At 40.3% G+C, this 16,389-nt stretch overlaps 1 protein-coding gene across 1 annotated transcript; it reads left to right on the top strand.

The window, feature by feature from the left end:
* Positions 1 to 863: 863 nt before the first annotated feature.
* lipg (lipase, endothelial) lies at positions 864 to 11,719 on the top strand. Its single transcript, XM_088994034.1, has 10 exons — positions 864 to 1,186; positions 2,862 to 3,034; positions 3,143 to 3,322; positions 4,711 to 4,822; positions 6,468 to 6,686; positions 6,778 to 7,020; positions 7,799 to 7,919; positions 9,034 to 9,261; positions 9,341 to 9,445; positions 11,049 to 11,719. Exons 1-10 carry the CDS (start codon positions 1,117 to 1,119, stop codon positions 11,059 to 11,061), a joined length of 1,464 nt encoding a protein of 487 aa, XP_088850160.1. The 5' UTR covers positions 864 to 1,116; the 3' UTR covers positions 11,062 to 11,719.
* The last annotated feature ends 4,670 nt before the right edge of the window (positions 11,720 to 16,389 follow it).

Raw genomic sequence — 16,389 nt, forward strand, 5'->3', positions numbered from 1 at the left:
GTGCGTGCATAGAAATAGTATCGATATAACCGGGATATATCCGATATCGATATAACGAGACTTTACTGTATATTAAAATTAAATTAAGATAACAATTTCGCCACAGGGGGCAGTGGATCGTCGTGGTGGCACACGCGCACACACACACACACACACACACACACACACACACACACACACACACACACACACACACACACACACACACACACACACACACACACACACACACACACACACACACACACACACACACACACACACACACACACATCCACACACACTCGCACACACCAATACACGCGCGCACACAGCGGTATTGTTATTGTCGCAGCCATTCTTCAACTCATCAATTGAAAGTGAACTAAGATGGTGGTTTGCCCGAGAGCCAAGCAAAGAAAGGGGAAGGAGAATGGTCGTGAAAGGAGGGGATTTCGTGGGGGATGGTGCCCCGAGGTGCCCCCACAACCGTAGCACCAACACCACCGGGTCCTGTTCATTCTGTGTGAAGCTTTTACGACAAAGCGCAGCCTGCTCTTGTAGTCATCAATGGGATTTCATGTGAAAAGCATGTTGCCCCCCCCACCCCCACACACTAAGTCATGTGTACATTCGACACATTGTGTGAATTAGGCAACAAATACATGACCTTGCTTCAATGCAACACATCTTTCCTTTCTCCAAGCACGCGTACGTGTGTGTGTGTGTGTGTGTGTGTGTGTGTGTGTGTGCGTGTGTTGGTCGCACACGCCTCTTGACGTTTAACGTGAGAAGCACGTCTTACTACGTCTTCATTGAACATTGGCCGCGCCCCCCGACGTAAACAAACGGGGGCTTGACCAATCAGAGCCTCTGCAGATCAGCCCATGATCAGATGACTTCAAAATCCCGGAGGAAACTATTTAAAACTCTAATGAGCGCCTTGATGCCACCTCATACATTTTTGCCTTGGTCACCCGAGTGAGTTCGCTTCGCACCGTTTCGACCAGCCACACGGACCAACGCACCAAGACGCACCTAGACGCACCAAGGCCGGTTTTTTCCGACTCTTTTTGTCCCGCCACGACCACACAAAGACGCGTTTAAAACAAAACAAAAAAAAAACTCGGCTTTCAAATGAATCATAAAACCCACTGGCCGTGGATTCTTCTACTGTGCACTACTGGCTTTACGCAGGGACAACACGGTAAGATTGTTGTTGTTGTTTTTTTCATTACACGTCTATTCATTGATCCACTTGGATTTTATATTTCCAATATGTATGTCAATCAACTCGTTTCCGCTTTTGTTACATCCCCAGGGTAAATTATTAATTATAAATTGTTGACCGGAGCAGGAAAAAAAAAAAGAAAACGCATTCATTCATATGCCAAGTCAGCGCATTTCCAGCGACTGAGCGTTCGTGTTCATTGTATTTGGATTGGATTTGCCTATATTAGTCTCGCATTGGTCCCATTTCAACCATTTTGTCTAACAAAAAAAAAAAACTGCATATTTTCATAGTCAAACCAACCCAACAGTCTGTAATATTTGCACTAAGTTTATGTTATTACATTTGCATTTTTTTACACCTGTACCATGCACACTCCCATTGGAAATATAATAATGCAAGGCCGACATGCATGTGTCATGATGATGTGCAATTATGTATTTCTCCACTGCGAAACTAATAAAGGCAAATCCAATCCAAAATATGGCTGCTGCAGCTGTGTGAAAGACATGGCCTCCAAGTAATTTGGTTTTATTTAATCCAACTGGCTTTTCAAAGTTTGTTTGGGTGGCAAAACCTACACAGCCTGTGCATTTGATTCACTTTGGCAAATGAATGCCAGAATACAATGCAATCCAGTACATATTGATTTATATTGTGGTTTAACAATACCTGAAGCTGGAACAAAGCGCCATGGACAACTATCATATAAATGAAATAAAGCAGCCATGAAGATAGTATAAAGCACCAGGTAGGAAAATTAAGATCAAGGGATGAAAAAGGATGAGCATCCCTTTTCTTTGCCTCGCAATCGTGCCTTCAACCCAATATGGCAGACTTCCAATTTAATTTCATCATGTATCCTTGGGGCATAACGGACTGGTACCCATGTTGGGTAGGTTTAGTGCATTAATACAATACAATATATGTTGATGAATACAGCTCTTAAACAATAGCTGAAGCTGTGACAAAACACTAACATGGACAAATGGCATATGCTGCTCCCTCGTGGAAGAAAAAAAAAACATTGGCAGAAGTCTAACCACTGCTTTACATGGACAACTATTGTATGCAAGGAAGTAAAGCAGTCACAAAGATAGGAGAAAGCACGGGGGGAGTAAAACTAAGACCAATTAAGATATTTGCCGACTTGGGGTAAATTTAGATTAAAAAGTATTATATTTAGTAGTATATATTTCTTCCTAAAATCGATGAAAAGGTTTCTTCAGCCATCATCAGTACTTCTTTGAAGGTGTCTGACGTTTCGCTCCTCACCCGAAGAGCTTCGTCAGCGAACTAATGTTGTGATGGTAACTCTGGCCCTATGCCTGGCTCTGATTGCCACATTAGCTCTGGTATCACCTCATCAGCATGACTAAGCCTATGTGGTAATGACCTAAGAAGTCTGTTGTAAGCGCGGTCTAAATTAAACCTCGAACCACCATGGCGATTTAGTGAAGGGTTTGGCTGTTTTATAAAAATGGCTGATTTTACTTCCTTTTCAAACTAAACAGACATATTTGTTCCTAAATTTGACAACTGAAGATCAAAACTTTGGATCCATACACCAAAAAATAAACAAATGAGGGACCTCCTGTGATGTATTTTTTTTGGGTTGCATGTTTAGTCTTCACCTTGAACTTCTGCTTAGGTGGAGATGAGTCACCAACGGAGGGTATTGATATCACAGTTAAATACAACATGAGGAAGAGTTTGGATCTGGATCAGGAGGGCTGCTACTTAAATGCCGGAAACAAGGACTGTCTGCAAAAATGCGGCTTCAACGCCACAGCCAAGACCATTTTCATCATCCATGGCTGGACGGTCAGTTGAAACAACATTTTTCAATTTGTCTGAATGTGTCGAACAAATCTGGGGGAAAAAAACACCCGGATTAAAACGACCTCCTGCGTGTTTTTTTTTTAAATCCAGGTAAGTGGTATCTTTGAGAACTGGATGTACAAACTGGTGGCCGCCGTCATGGAGCGTGAGAGCGAGGCCAATGTGGTTGTGGTGGACTGGATCTCCATGGCCCAGCAGTTGTACCAAGATGCTGTCAACTACACGCACACCGTCGGAAAGGACATCGCCATCATGCTCGACTGGCTCCAGGTACAAAATGTCACCTGACAAACTGAAATTGGAATTTGGAAAAAAGACATTTTGAAAATGGCATGGTGGACTGGTGGTTTTCATATCTGCCTTGCAGTTCTGCCTCACAGCTTTTGCCGATGTCTGTAAAATTAAGATGTTAGTTGAATACTAATCTTTGTGTCCCATGGTATGATTTAGACTGGTCCAGCATGTCACATGTGATGCCTTCAGGTTTCCTGTTAACCCACGGGTGTCAAAGTCTAGGCCCGCGGGCCAAATCTGGTCTGCTGTATCATTTTATTTGGCCCGCGAAAGCAAATCCAACTTGTGAAATTCCATGATGCTTGCTAAAGTCAAAGCAAAATTTCAAATTGTCCCATGTCAACCACAATCAGTCATTATTTTTTACTTTAAATTTTAAAATTAGTTAATCATTAATTTGTTATGCGCTCTATATGCAATATGTGCAGGGGATTAAACATTGTAATGGTTTCCCCAAATTCATAATGGTACCATAACTACAATGCTTATAAATGAAATTTATTATTATTATTATTATTATTATTATTATTATTATTATTATTATTATTTCAATGTGGCCCATGGCAAAAATTGAATATAATATATAATACAAAGTGGAGAAATTTACATTTCATAGCAGCAAAGTGATGAAAGTAAGAGGAAAGGAAGAAGTAGAAAAATAAAATACAGAGCTGCTGGAAAGGCAACCACACTCGCTGCGCCATCTTGGATCAAACAACAACAAAAAACTAATATGCCACAACACAAAAGACACAAGCATTCAATCTTAAGCACTTTCTGCACCCTATTTGTTATATGAAGCAGTTCTAGACGAAAGAGGAGAGAATCAAAGCGTCCTTTTCACTAATGGATCAGGAACGTCATGGTGAAATATGCATGTCCGCGACAAGCTAAATATTGAAAGCAAACGCGAAGCTGTAGCATCCATTGACAAAAAGAGATTATCACACGCACATCTCTTGTGTCACGTAAATCCGCTTCAATTCCAAGCCGTGACAGTTCCACATCCATTTGACACCCTTGCGTAAACCCTAATGAGGAAATATATGGAAAATGGACGGATGTATCCTGTGTTGAAGTACCATCACATCAGTTCTCTCAAACTCGAACTCAGTAAAATTCTGCTGCGGTATTAAAACGAGACCAGTCCACAGAACGCCAATCCAGAAAAGGGATTTTGGGCTGCTTCCATCCTCTAAAGGTTGGACAAAGACGTTTCCGTCAAGACAGATGGCAAAGGCGGCGTTGCGTGGAAGAAAGCCTTGTCCATGTGAACTGAGCGTGGCTGGCTAACCACCAGCATTTGTTCATTGTAGCAGCTGCTGATGTCGTCGGTTTTATTTATATATTTTTTTCTTTAACAGGATGAGCTGCAATTGCCTCTGGAGAAGGTGCACCTAATTGGTTACAGTTTAGGGGCTCACGTCGCGGGCTTTGCTGGGACGCATGTGCGAGGATCCCTCGGGAGAATCACAGGTATGTTGTGCACCGGTCCTCTCTGTAGTTTGAAAATGGGAGTGGACCCCACGGGAGTAGGAAAAAAGTCTACTCACTGCTACTCATAGTGTGTGTTTGTACAGTGATACCTTGGCTTACAAACTTAATTGGTTCCCAGACAGAGTGTGTAAGGCGAAAAGTGTGTATCCCAAAAATTAATTTCCCATAGGAAACCATTAAAATGAGAATAATCAGTTCCCAGGTCCCCATAAAACATAATTGTCAATTTTCTAAGCCTTAAAACTACGCAAAAACATACCTTAGTTTATGTATACTAAATGTGCTATGGTATTACAATTAAAGAAATAAACTGTACTGTAGAATGAAATTGTTTTATTTAACTTTGTGATGGTTGTTGATGGCTTGATGGAATGGATAGCTTTTTTGCATAAACTGTCAAGGAGCTCTGGGTTGTACATCTTGGAAGTTGTGATATTGCAACAGCAACAGATGCAAGCAGACACACTAGAAACTTCATTAATAGCTGGTTCCTTTGCTTGTCTTTTCATTTCAAATTGAACTGATGGCTAGTGCGGGTTATTTGTGGAGCCTGATTGATGGGAATTTTAACCTTCCAGTCTACACTCTGCCTTTGAACTATCAAAGTTGAAACGATTCACTGTTTTCTATCCATTTTGTCACTCTCTTTCTGTCATCTGTCTGTCTCTTTAATGTTTAAACCATCTCCCCTCACTGCTGCGTTCTTGACCAATCACATGGCTTTAACCGAAGACTGGGGGCGTGGAATAGAGGACAAAAAATGTCGGCAGCCATTTCCTTTTTTGGAGATTGGCTTCACTCACTCTGTCTGTAACCCCCTCCCCCCTCACTGCTGCGTTCTTGACCAATCACGAGGCTTTAACCGATGACTGGGGGCGGGGAATAGAGGACCTAAACAAGCCGGCTGCCATTTTATTTTAAGAGAACGGGCTCGTTTGCGAACGACATTGTGGCAGCTCCGTGTGTATCCTGAAAAATAGTTCGTATGCCAAGGTAACTGTCCGATTAAATCTTCGTTTGTCTTTCCTGGTTCGCGCATTGTCTGGAGTTCACTTGATAAAAATATCAGCAAGTACAATAGATGGTGGACAAACATCTACTTTATTCTAATGAGACAGAGAAAGCACTTCTCGTCTCGGTGGGACGAAGACATGCGCACAAGAGCACAAAGAACAAAGAGAAAAGCAAGAGAGAGAGCTCCCGCTCTGACAAGTTTTTAAACGTACAGAGTGGCGATCTGTTGTCCAATCAGTTGCGAACAAGTCGACCTTTCCCGTCCAATCGGTTACGAGCAACTCAGTGTTGGGCGGGTCTTAGATTGAAGTTGGAGCCGCTGCTTTTTTCCTTCCACGGCTATTGTACTAATAAGACTGATAGTTTTATTTAACTAAATTAGACTGAAATTAAACGTGCACAATTCATAATATATACTAAGCTAAACATGAAAAAACATATGTTTACTTAATCTAAACATGAAATAACGTAATATGTTTACTAATGTGCATAAACACTCTATCAGTAACATTTTCATAAATTTAACGTTCATAAACCGAAAAGTTCATAAGCCAAGGGGTTCGTAAACCGAGGTATCACTGTTGTACTGATATGGGGTCTTTCTGATTAGGTTTGGACCCAGCGGGGCCGATGTTTGAGGGTGTGACGCAAGAGAATCGCCTTTCGCCGGATGACGCCGATTTTGTCGACGTCCTCCACACGTACAACAAGAAAGCTTTAGGAGTGAGCATCGGGATTCAACAGCCCGTCGGCGACGTGGACATCTACCCCAATGGAGGCGATGTCCAACCCGGGTGCTCATTCGGCGACGTGCTGGTCATGGCTGGAAGTAAGTCGGACTGGGAATCGCTGAGTTTGACCCCTGACCTAGTCGATCAGTTTTTAATGAATATCAACGTCCTCCACCCTCCTTGATCCAGACTTCATGGACGTGATGAAATGTGAGCACGAGCGAGCGGTCCACCTTTTTGTTGACTCGTTGATGAACCGGGACCACGTGACCTTCGCGTACCAGTGCACCGATCCGGATCGCTTCAAGAAGGGCATCTGTCTGAGCTGCCGCAAAAACCGCTGCAACAATATTGGCTACGAGGCCCGCAGAATGCGCAAGAGACGCAACAGCAAAATGTACCTGAAGACCCGAGCCGACACCCCATTTGGAGGTAAGTTGTCATGTCCCGCTTTTGTCGTTTTTAGCAACTCAGAACTTTTTTTGCGACTTGTTCAAACGGGAAGCCAACATTGCTTTGATTTACTCCTCGTTTTGCCATAGAAGTGAAAGTCGAAGTTATGATGGCGCATGAAGTCTGAGCTTCTCATTCTAGCAAAATAATTATTAAATGTTTCCTGATAAAATCAATAAATGCTGGGAAAATAATTTACGGCTTTAGGGAAGATAAAATAATGCTGGCCAGTAAGTACAGTACAAATCTACAGTCAAAAAAGTAGAAACATATAGCTAGCTAGCTAGCTATATGTAGCTAACTAGCTAGCTAGATGGATAGATTTTTTTTATACCTATTTTGCTATCATTCCTGTTAGCGTTTTTGCTACCGAAGACCTGGCTTGCGTGTGCTCCATCCACTTTTTTCTTTTTTTGTGCGAGTCAAGTTATCTTCCTTTCTTTTTTTTAAATTATTACTCATTTGATCGCCTTGGGTTCAATTTTCGTACCCTTTGGCATCTTAGTTTTGACCCTTTTCTTTGCCAGTGTGGCTTGTAATCTTTTTTGCTGGCCTTATTAGCTTTAGCTAGTTTCACCAGCCCAACTACAACCTAAAATTGTTCAATTATTTTTTTTTTATTTATGTATTCATGGTGGAATATAGTTCACCGCACCCTGCCCCCATTTATTACGTCTTGTTATTATTAACCTAAAGTCACGCGACTGCCCTTGAATGACTTGTTGAATCATTAACACCCAATTGCGTTATCTTGAAGGTTACCACTACCAGATGAAGATGCACGTGTTCAACAGGAAGCAGGCGGATAACGCTGACCCGACATTCCACGTCAAGTTGATCGGAGCTCATAATGACACGGAAGACATCTGGGTTGACGTGTAAGTTCCACATTTAAAGTACAGTTACGAACCTTTCGGTTTACGAACGTTAAATTTATGAAAATGTTACCTTGGCATACAAACTATTTTTCGGGATACACACGGAGCTGCCACAATGAGTGATGTGTCGTTCGCGAACGAGCCCGTGCTCCTAACAAGAAAATGGTGGCCAACTGTTTTGTCCTCTATTCCCCGCCCCCTGTCTTCGGTTAAAGACACCTGATTGGTCAAGAAAGCAGCAGTCAGGGGGTGGGGGTTACAGACAGACAGAGAGAGAGAGTGAGGCCGTTCTCCCAAAAACAAAATGGCGTCTTTGGTTAAAGCCACGTATTGGTCAAGAACGCAACAGTGAGGGGTGGAGATGGGGGCTTAAACATTAAAAATACAGGCAGACAACAGCGAGTGAGAAAACACACACATACACACACACACACACACGAAAAGGAGACAACAGAGCTTGAAACAAAAAAACAAAAGTGAAATGGTGAGAAAATGGATAGAAAACAGTAAAATTTGGACTTGTTTCAACTTTGATAGTGTAGAGTAGTTGCAAAGTGTAGACTGGAAGGTTAAAGTATCCTATCAATCAGGCTCCACAAATAACCCGCACAAGCCATCTGTACACTTGATGCAAAAAGCTACCAACCCAGCTAAATAGAACACAATTGATGAGGAACTAGGTAAAATTATCGCAGAGGAAGCACCTACAAGGGATCATTCCTCAAGATGGTGAAAGAAGGCTACGTTCCTCATCAAGTCATCAACGACCATCACAAAGGTAAATAAAATGACTTTATTATACAGTACAATTTATGTCTTTAATTATAATACAATAGCACATTTATTATACATAAAATAAGGTATATTTTGTGTAGTTTTGAGGCTTAGAAAATTGAAAATTATGTTTTATGGGGACCTGGGAACGGATTATTCTCATTTTAATAGTTTCCTATGGGAAATTAATTTTTGGGATACACACTTTTCGTCTTACACACTCTGTCTGGGAACCAATTAAGTTCGTAAGCCAAGGTGTCACTGTACCTCAAAACAATGTTGCTAAACTCTGTCTGACTCTGTTCACTGCATGTTTTTTTTTTTTTTTTGGTTTGCGTAGGCACGACGCCTCCATTGGCCTGAACTTGACCAACACCTTCCTGGTGTTCACCGAACAAGACATCGGTGACCTGCTCAAGATCCGCCTGAGTTGGGAAGGCGAGGGCGAGTCTTTGTACTCGGTGTGGAAGAACATCAAGAAGAGTTTCTGGGGCTGGAACCCCACCTCTGCCAAACCTGTGCTGGAGATCCGACGGATTCGCGTGAAAGCCGGAGAAACTCAGAAGAAGTGAGTGGTAATGAATGGATAGTCTGTGAACACACAGTTGATGTTAAACATGCCCGCTGACGGATTCTTGTTTTTGTAGATTTACCTTCTGTGCCCAAGACCCGTTGAAAACAGAAATTTCACCTGGCGAATCGCTAACGTTCGTCAAGTGTCGCGACGGATGGGAAGTGAAACCAAGAAAACGGTAAGAAGACTTTTGTCAAATCTTTTTAAACCAAGTTTTAAAACCCATATTATGTTTTTTTAAGATGCCACCCTGCCTCCCATACATGTTAAGTCTCATGATTTGGTCGGGAGACTCCCGATTTCAAGCACAATACTCACTTTATAAAGCAACTATTAGCTATCTAGCTAGCTATTAGCTATCGATTAGCTTGCGAGCTACCTTTCTATCTATTTGAGTTACTTTCGGGATGAGTGAACGCTCGCGCGTGTGGCTGCCGCTGCTCACCCACAGAAAAATTCATCCTGTGACTGTAAAGTGTCCGTGAGAGTTTTGAAAGCCGCTTAGAAATGAAACATTATTATTATTATTTTTTATTTGACGCTTATTTTGTACGAACGACTCTTACTTTCCCAACACTGCTGGCACCTCCCCTTTTTTGCAGCTTTGTTTAGACTTGCCCTTCTTTAGCTACCATACCTTCTATCTATTATTGGCATTGACTTCCTATTTGCTTATTCCATTTCAACTCCCTCCACTTTTTCTAGAATTTTTCACAATTTGTTCTTGACCAAGTCTTTTGCGCTTCTTTTGCCGACTTGACTATGAATCTAACTTAATTTGCCAGCACTGCCTGGAATTTTCTCCTGCTTTTGCCAGCATCTACAGCGATACCTTGGCTTACGAACTTAATTGGTTCCCAGACAGAGTGTGTAAGGCGAAAAGTGTGTATCCCAAAAATTAAATTCCCATAGGAAACCATTAAAATGAGCATAATCTGTTCCCAGGTCCCCATAAAACATAATTTTCTACTTTATTTCTTAGCCTTAAAACTACACAAAATATACGTTATTTTATGTTTAATAAATGATCTATTATACTATTTATAATTTAAGAAATATACTTTACTTTATAATAAAGTCATTTTATTGACCTTGGTGATGGTCGTTGATGGCTTGATGGAATGGAGTGGCCGGTTTCATCAGCATTAAACACTTGATGAGGAACGTAACCTTCTTTTATAATCTTGAGGAATAATCCCTTGTAGGTGCTTTGTCTGCGATACTTTTATCTAGTTCCTCATCAATTTTGTTCTGTTTAGCTGGGTTGATAGCTTTTTTTGCATCAAGTGTACAGATTGTTGTTTGTGGAGCCTAATTGATGGGATATTTTAACCTTGCAGTCTACACTCTGCCTTTGAACTATCACAGTTGAAACTTTAAACCACCCCCTCACTGCGTTCTTGACCAATCACGTGGCTTTAACTGAAGACTGGGGACGGGGAATAGAGGACACAAACAGTCGGCTGCCATTTTGTTGATAGAGGAACAGGCTCGTTCGCGAAGACACATCACTCATTCAGGCAGCTCCATGTACGAAAAAAGTTCGTATGCCAAGGTAAAATTTTCATAAATGTAACGTTCGTAAACTGAAAAGTTCGTAAGCGAAGGGGTTTGTAAACCGAGGTATCACTGTATTTTATTTAGTTTTTGTCTTTGCTAGCATATTCCTCTTGCTTTGCCACCTTGACTTGTTGGCTACTTTTGACATTTTATTTTATCATTGTGAAGAGGAAAATAAAAAATTGGATTATCCCACTAAAGTTGTTTTTTGTCATGCACAGGCTGCCCATGTAAGCCCCCGATGCTTCTTACAAATCGATGCACCACGACCACAAGGACCCAATTGGTGAAGCGAGCCTTCGCTTTATCCGAGCACTTTTTATTTTTATTTTTAAACGGAGGAGGAAGGATCAACGCACAGCGGGAGTGGTTTGAGGCATCAGACATTTTAAAGTGCACCTGAAATTGTTGGTTCCTGGAAACTTGGAGCGCTTCTCTTGCCTTGAGAGGCCAGGAAGGGAACAGAGGTCAATGCGGTCTTTAGAAGATCACTCGAGAGTTACGGAATGTTGAGGTAGAACGTCTGTCAGTGGAAATACACCAACTATTGTAGTCTGTGTACTGTACATTTTAAGTGTCTTTTTTTAATTTATGGAAAACAAAATTGAAGCACTGCAAGACCAATGTTATTTATCATAGCACATCCCATAATAGTGTCAAATGGCTTTTTTAGATGCAGTAATTGTATGTCTGGGGTGACTATGACCAACGAGTGTGCCTTTCTGCTGCTGAGTGAGATTACTGATACACTGTATATTTGGAAGCGGTCCTGATCTCATTGCACATGGCTGTTTTAGTGTGTTACTGTATGTTCTGTGGGGTGTGTTTCTGTACATAATGTAAATAATCTTTTTTTTGGAAATAAAAGAAATTTGCCTGTTATTCCTATTAATTTGATTCCTCTTGAGCTTCTTCTTGAGCTTCCTCTTTTCTTTCCATGAGTGATGAGGGTTGCAAAATTCCAGGTATTTTTGAAGTTGGAAACCTTGTATGAAACCAAATGGAAATAATGCAATATTTTTTTGGGGTTTTGTATTGTCTTTTTTTAGTAGAGGGGGCAACTCATGTTTTTAGGGAGAAAAAAAAATCTCCCCCCTAAGCGACTCCCCCCCAATTTACCACAATCTACCACAAAAAATGTTGAAGCTGGATGTTAAAAATATGTGTGTGTGTATGTATATGTATGTGTGTGTGTGTGTGTGTGTGTGTGTGTGTGTATGTATATATATATATATATATATATATATATATATATATATATATATATATATATATATATATATATATATATATATATATATATATATATAAGGCGGCCCGGTAGTCGAGTGGTTAGCACACTGGCTTCACAGTGCAGAGGTCGCCGGTTCTGTGGAGTTTGCATGTTCTCCCCGGACCCGCGTGGGTTTTCTCCGGGTCCTCCGGTTTCCTCCCACACTCTAAAAACATGCATGGCAGGCAGATTGACCACTCCAAATTGTCCCTAGGTGTGAGTGTGAGAGTGACTGTTGTATGTCTTTGTGTGCCCTGCGATTGGCTGGCAACCAATTCAGGGTGTCCCCCGCCTCGTGCCCGAAGACAGCTGAGATAGGCTCCAGCAACCCCCGCGACCCTAATGAGGAATAAGCGGTACGGAAAATGAGATGAGATATATATGAATAATCCGTTGCCGGGTTTCCATAAAATATACATTTCAATATATATATATATATGTATGTATGTATGTATGTATGTATGTGTGTATATATGTGTATATATATATATATATATATATATATATATATATATATATATATATATATATATATATATATATATGTATGTATGTATGTATATATATATATATATGTGTATGTATGTATATATATATGTGTATGTATGTGTGTACATATATATATGTGTATATATATTATTGATACCTCTGTTCACGAACCCCTTGGCTTACGAACTTTTTTTCGTACAGGTTCCACAAACAACCCGCACAAGCCATCTGTACACTCGATGCAAACAGCTATCAACCCAGCTAAACAGAACACAATTGATGAGGAAAAAGGTAAAATTATCGCAGAGGAATCACCTCCAAGGGATCATTCCTCAAGATGGTGAAAGAAGGCTGCGTTCCTCATCAAGTGTTTAATGGTGATGAAAGCGGCCCCTCCATTCCATCAAGCCATCAACGACCATCACAAAGGTAAACAAAATGACTTTATTGTACAGTACAGTTTTTTTCTTTAATTATAATACCATAGCACATTTATTATACATAAAATAAGGTAGATTGTGTGCAGTTTTAAGGCTTATAAAATGAGAAAATACAAAATTATGTTTTATGGGGACCTGGGAACGGATTATTCTCATTTTAATGGTTTCCTATAGGAAATTAATTTTTGGGATTCAGTCCATATTGCTTTTTTTCACTCAATGGGTGCCAATGATAAGCAGATTAAAGCATATCTATCTTTCTGTTTTTTCCTATTGTGGTGAGGCATAGTCAGAGGTAAGTGTGCAAGCCTCAGAAATGCGGCTCGTCCGGGCGGGGGCATCAAAGTAGGCTTGCATTTGAGCTAGGCTAAATATCAGAATCAGAATACCTTTATTTGTCCCGCAATTGGGAAATTTGCAGTCCACAGCAGCAATTGAAGAGGGATGGGGTTGGGGTGGGAGTCTTGTGCAACTGCTCAATTTAAAACTTAAGTGCAACTATGATTTTTTTTCATTATATGACCCTAAATACCAAAGTTTATGGATACAATTTAAAATGGTTCAAAAATTCCGCAGCGTAACCTCAAATCAAAAATTTCCACCCCTTGACAAGTATTTTTTTCTTTCTGCCGCTTTTACATTTCCTGATTGTAATCGAAATTTATTTTGTCCCTCCGGATTTTTGCTACCTTGCAAGTTAGTTCATGTGTAGCCACAATCATAAATCACCCCACACACCCGTACATAAACACAGCGCCTTATGATAGACTTGTCAGACTTTGCATAGTAATTAACAGCGTTCCTGCATTCTTGTAACACATTTGCCCGTGCCAGAAAAACTACATCATGACAATTCATCCCCCATCCTTTGTGTTAACCCAACTATCTTTTGATCTTTCAAAATAGTACTGAAATACAGAGAAGATGAAGGATGTGCTGTTAATTTACTGTAAATGGTGCAACACTGTCTGTCCTTGCTTCTCTTTGCCTTGTGCAAACACTCTATACTATATTGTGGATGAGTAAATATGGCTTTTTTGGTATAATTTTGTTTGTCTGTACAGTTCAGTTCTGTATCTGTGAGGATGTGTTATAAACATGCTACTATAACAATAATAACTACAACTAGTATTATGGTGGTCATACAATACATACATACAATACATATTGATTAATATAGCGCTTTTACAACAGCTCATGGTTACCATATTTTTTTGAAAATAAAATACATAAAAAAAATATATATCTAAACAGTGTCTGAAACTCATGAGAAAATGTTAGTGTACACCGGGGCAGACAACTCTGAAAAGTTACCTGCCCGGCCATAAAGTTTCCTGCCCCATTTTTCATAACTTGAAACACAATAAGACGACTAATCGCAAAAAAAAAAACAACAACATTGTTGCAAAGTACCTACCACAAATGCTCCCTCGCATAATTTATCGTAGATATCCCTTGCTGATAATTTTGCTCCAGTTGTGGTTTGTCTATTCACTGTTCGTCTTGTTGCACAATGCAATGTTTGCGTTGCGTCGTCTGCTACAACCCACGTGAACTCCTCTTTCCACCATGCTTTTAATAATAATAATAATAATAATAATAATAATAATAATAATAATACACTTAATTTCTAAGCGCCTTTCAAAACTCTCGAGGACACTTTACAGTCACAGGATAATGTACGTTTACGTTTTCTAGCGTCAGAAATGTTGTTACGTCTGTGTAAGCTCTCAGTCGTAGAGGAGTGGTCCATCGATGAAAAGGTTTCTTCAGCCGTCATCTGTACTTCTTTGAAGGTGTCGGATGTTTCGCTTCTTATCCAAGAAGCTTCGTCAGCAAACTAAAGCTGCAAACCACAACTGGAGCAAAATCTTCAGCAAGGGATATTTACCGTCAATTAAAGGGCAACCGACGTCACTTTTTTGTTTCTTAACTGACATCAGAAAAACGTTTTATAGCATCTAAAATACCCAAAACACGCAGGCTGATATTTTTAGTCAAATGAAAAACACCAATAAAAAATTGAGCTGCGAATTGGGCATTTTCAGAAAGTCCCGCCCCCAGTTCGCGACGTCACGCCAAGACGTCTTGCATTGCTGGAGAATCAAAACAATGGCTTCAGATTCGGAGAATATGCTTTCTTGTTACACATCCAGTTATGAATATGATTCAAATAGTTCTGAAGAGGAAAGCATACATGTTTGCAATCGATTAAAGAAATCCTTCCGTGTCATTTTGAGGCAAATGGGCGGGGGGGAATGTCACACCCAAAAAAAGGCAAGAAAATGGCCACCGAGCCGTAAGGAATGAATCAGCCCGTTTCCACAGGCTGATAAATTCTTCCATGGAGCTTGGACTCCCTCTGCTGGCGGCTTTTGGATGTAAAATAAGGTTTTCAGAAAAAACAGTACAGCAAAATACATTGACGTGATGGAAAGACGCTACAATGCGTCTTTTTACGGTCAGGAGGCGGTCCTTTTCTGACGTCACGTGAGGACTCGTCACCAACTGAAAAACAAGACTTCCTGAATGTTCAGCGCGAGTCTTAAAACATGAAATATAGCTATATGCGGTGGAATCTTATTAAAATACGCCCAGTAGAAGTCATTTGAAGCCATTTTACAAATTATGGACACAACTTGTCCGGAGACGTCGGTTGTCCTTTAAGGTTTAATTTGCTGACGAAGCTTCGTGGATAAGAAGCGAAACGTCCGATACCTTCAAAGAAGTACAGATGACGGCTGAAGAAACCTTTTTATCGATAAATGTTGTTAGCTTCTTTTGAATTTTTCTTCTGGGCTGAGGTTCTGTGCATCTACTTTGGAAAATGATACGCAAATGCACGATGTGATAACACTCGGGAAAGTCCGGAAGCACGAATCAGGCTTCTGATTGGCTGCCGTGCCGAGTATGCAAATTGCCAAACGAGCCGAAATTCCAAAATTTCCAAACCCAACGAAGATTTCAAAATCAGAATAATTTATTCCGATTTCAAAATCTTCATTCAAATGTTTGCTTTATTCAATAAAACAAATGTTGCACGCCCCGGGGGTCCGGGCAGACGTTATCTCAGACACTGATATAAAATAACATTTAGAATCGAGCAAGGATATTTACAGATAGACACAATTATGTTTTTCTTTTTCCAAATTGAACAAAAATATATTTCAAATATATTCTAGTTTGTTTTCTTTATTTGTTGTTCACTTTTAGCTGTATCTTTTGATATTTTTTATTTTGGAAGATCTGCCTTAAATGCCTGCCTTCTATGTGAATGTTCACTATTCATACTCCCCTCACCCCACTTCAAATTGCCTCGGCCCATTTTGACTTTATTTTCAAGAAAACACATTTCGTATT

This window comes from Hippocampus bargibanti, linkage group LG04 (assembly GCF_051943395.1).
Source record: "Hippocampus bargibanti isolate YZ-2025 linkage group LG04, ASM5194339v1, whole genome shotgun sequence".
Lineage (NCBI taxonomy): Eukaryota > Metazoa > Chordata > Actinopteri > Syngnathiformes > Syngnathidae > Hippocampus > Hippocampus bargibanti.

Excerpts from the sequence above, each read along its gene's own strand:
- lipg (XM_088994034.1), top strand. The coding sequence starts at position 1,117 with ATGAATCATAAAACCCACTGGCCGTGGATTCTTCTACTGTGCACTACT. Across the intron at positions 3,323-4,710 it reads TCATGCTCGACTGGCTCCAG|GATGAGCTGCAATTGCCTCT; the intron begins GTACAAAATGTC and ends TTTCTTTAACAG. Across the intron at positions 6,687-6,777 it reads CGTGCTGGTCATGGCTGGAA|ACTTCATGGACGTGATGAAA; the intron begins GTAAGTCGGACT and ends TCCTTGATCCAG.